The 2,913-nt window shown below is 40.5% G+C and overlaps 1 protein-coding gene and 1 long non-coding RNA gene across 8 annotated transcripts in view; one reads left to right on the top strand and one right to left on the bottom strand.

Annotated features, from left to right (window-relative positions):
* The window catches only part of LOC116673488 (DENN domain-containing protein 5B), a gene marked incomplete at its 5' end in the record, with an annotated part of 86,106 nt that overhangs the window by 62,232 nt on the left and 20,961 nt on the right, over positions 1-2,913 (top strand). For 4 of the 7 annotated variants that reach the window (XR_004327849.1, XM_032505845.1, XM_032505844.1 and 1 more), the window contains 3 exon segments: positions 564-654; positions 952-1,056; positions 1,968-2,099. Coding sequence is in view for 6 of the 7 variants with exons in the window: in XM_032505845.1 (XP_032361736.1) it covers positions 564-654; positions 952-1,056; positions 1,968-2,099 (328 nt within the window). 7 annotated transcript variants of the gene reach the window in all.
* LOC116673493 (uncharacterized) overlaps positions 1-2,913 on the bottom strand; it is a 20,226-nt gene that overhangs the window by 14,838 nt on the left and 2,475 nt on the right. The window contains exon 2 of the long non-coding RNA XR_004327850.1: positions 2,619-2,630. This is a non-coding gene — a long non-coding RNA (uncharacterized LOC116673493). The remainder of the gene's footprint in view (positions 1-2,618; positions 2,631-2,913) is intronic.

Genomic DNA, 2,913 nt, shown 5'->3' with positions numbered 1-2,913 from the left:
ATAGATAGATAGATAGATAGATAGATAGATAGATAGATAGATAGCTATTGATCCCAACAAAATAGAAAATTACAGTGTTACAGCAGCAAAATCAGTCACACAGTACAAAATATAAATTAAATGCTAGGATACAATATACTGTACATACATACAATATACACAAAATAATAATAGAAATAAAATACAAGAACAAATATTATGGCCAGCCCTTCAGCCTCTGGTCTGCTTACTTTTTACTTGTTCCCCCTGCCACCAGTCTGTGTGCTACCTAGGCTAACCACATCCAGACTCCAGCTATGTACCTTCCACAGAGACATGAGTTTGAGTCTTCTCGTGTGTCTCTTGCGAGAAAAAATGATGTTTCAAAATATGCTTAATTGTTGAACTATTCATCAAACAGATGGCTCATGAAAAAAGCAATGATTTGATATCCACCTCTTGTATTTGGCTCAGAAGTAGACTGTTTCTGTGAATGGCAATGTGTTAATAATTTCTATTTGAAAAGGGCTTTTAAAATATCTTTGGAACTATTCTAATTTAATTACATATTGTTGGAACTGCAGGTGGTCTCATAGGACGGCAACAGCTCAACGAAAGAAAGACCGTCACAGACAACAAACAGAGCATCTGGCCCTTGACAACGACCTGAAAGAGGTAGAAAAATCCCTTAGCAACCAAGCCGTTACCTGCCGTCTGAATGCCCTCTCCCCTCCTCTGATCTTTAACGTTATGTAGTGTTAAAGCATGGCTTTATTTTCTCTGTGTGTCTCATGGCGTCATTTTCTGTTTGTTTCTGTTTGAACCTTCTTTGTTTATTTTGGAGACTTTAAGTGCATGCTGCTTTCTGTTTTCTTTTCCATTCTTCTCTTTTTGTTTCTGTCTCCTTCTGTCTGCTCGTGTGTCCTGTGCCTGTCGATCGGGGGAACCCCTCTTTTTCCTCCTCCTCCTCAGCAGGGCTGTCTGGTCCTGCAGAACTCCATGGCGTTTTGGGAGTGGGACAAAGCGTCCCCTCCGCCTATCAAACCGCCTAAAAAATCTGCCTCTGCGTCCTGCCTGGTATGTGGAGGAACTGCCTGTGTTGTGGACTCATGCTTTCAGACCCCTCCACCCCTACCTCCACCTTTATACTCTCACTGAAGCAGCAGCAGTTCTGTTTGCATTACCTGGATAATCCTGCTCTGATATGGTGCAAGAGAGGGAACCGTAACCATTAAGGCTTATATCACTGAATGAGATCATGGATTACATGCATGCATTGCTTTTCTGTCAAACCCAAGTGCTCAGGTAGGCAATCTGAATCCACCACTACCAATAAAAACTAGCTTTATATAGAGAGATCATTCCTGAATGTACATCCATCTTAGTGTCTTCATTAATCATAGATGTGTGTTAGGCTTAACATGCTCAGATGGGCGCAGGTGCATTTGCTATTTAAATGACGAAAAATTGACAACTACGTCGGGCTTAAACTAGCAAAGACTCTCTCAGCGAAATGGACTGATTTCAACCTAAAATGTCACTGTGTGAAAAGGCCCTTAGACAGTTTCTGAGCTGAAAACCAAACAATAACCAAAGCAGAGCAGATGGAAAGTTCTTATTTCAAGGATACAGTGTGAGATATGAAACATTGTGGAAATACTGCCTTCTGTAATGGGATCAGTGGAAACCCTCACCTCCCAACACTCCACAAAACACTCCTCTCCTGTGTCACACCCTTTCCTCTTAACGCACATGTACATCCTTTGAAGTGTTGATTTTCATAGTTTGTCTCTTTAAAAAGAATAGCAACAACTGATTAAAAGCGTATTTTAAAAAAAATGGAAGCGTGCGTGTATGTGCACTGAGGTTTAATGCCTCAACCTTTAGCCTGTGAGCATTAAAACCATCCAACATTTCTTTTGATTACTGTATTGTAATTTGAGGGTATGTTCTCCAGAGCTCACAAATTGGTTCTGTTTGATCTTCAGAAATACATGCAGGAAGCCCGCAGCCTGGGGAAGAACCTTCGACAGCCCAAACTGTCTGATCTGTCTCCCGCCGTCATCGCCCAGACCAACTGGAAGTTTGTGGAGGGGCTGCTCAAGGAGTGTCGCATGAAGGTGATAAATAGAAGCACATTATGGCCCTCCACCTAGAGACCACCTGCGATTCATTAGTACAGTTATTCACCAACCACCAGTCACACACATGTTCTGAGTGGTCTCTCGTGAATAATGCATGCAGTGAGAGACAAAGCTCAGTACTCATGTTGCATCACCATTAAATGTAATAAATGTCTCTTTTAAGTTTCGGGAACATCAGACTAAAAGACTTCCCATCTTAGAAACTAAAAATATGTTAAGCATTAATTATAGCACCCCTTCTGCAACACAGAATGATGTTCATTTTTTTGAATCATGGTCTTGTTGATTTTAAAATCGGCGATACAGCAGGGGCTTTTTTAGGGCGTGGCTATGATGTGATTGCCAATGAAAATGTGTAATGTAACGAGTGTAAGGGCTCTTCCATCCCTCCTCCCTCTCGTCTAAAATCGTCACATTCGCAACCAGGATGGCTGCGCCCGTAACAGCAAATTCAACAGCTCATAACAGCCAGAAATCCACAAACCAATTGGTGACGTCACACATGCTCTATCCATTTATATACACTCTATTTATCAAAGCCCACTCCCAGATCAAACATTATCTTTATAACTGGAACCAAAGAAACTTAAGTGTGTTCAAGATAAATCCCGCTTTCAATTTTACTGGTAAAAGAGGTTATTTGTTTATTTAATAAATCTATTTTCTGGATTTTTCAGTTTCATTATCGTTTTTTCAAAATAAGTGAGTTTGGAATAGCCTATTAGACTTATTATTATTATACAGTGTCTGTATGTATTTAGTTTCAACCAAGTGTGTGTGTGTGTGTGTG

Source organism: Etheostoma spectabile, chromosome 23 (assembly GCF_008692095.1).
Source record: "Etheostoma spectabile isolate EspeVRDwgs_2016 chromosome 23, UIUC_Espe_1.0, whole genome shotgun sequence".
In the NCBI taxonomy this organism is placed as follows: Eukaryota; Metazoa; Chordata; class Actinopteri; order Perciformes; family Percidae; genus Etheostoma; species Etheostoma spectabile.
Note: the sequence above shows the minus strand (reverse complement) of the source record. Positions and strands in the feature narration are given on the sequence as shown.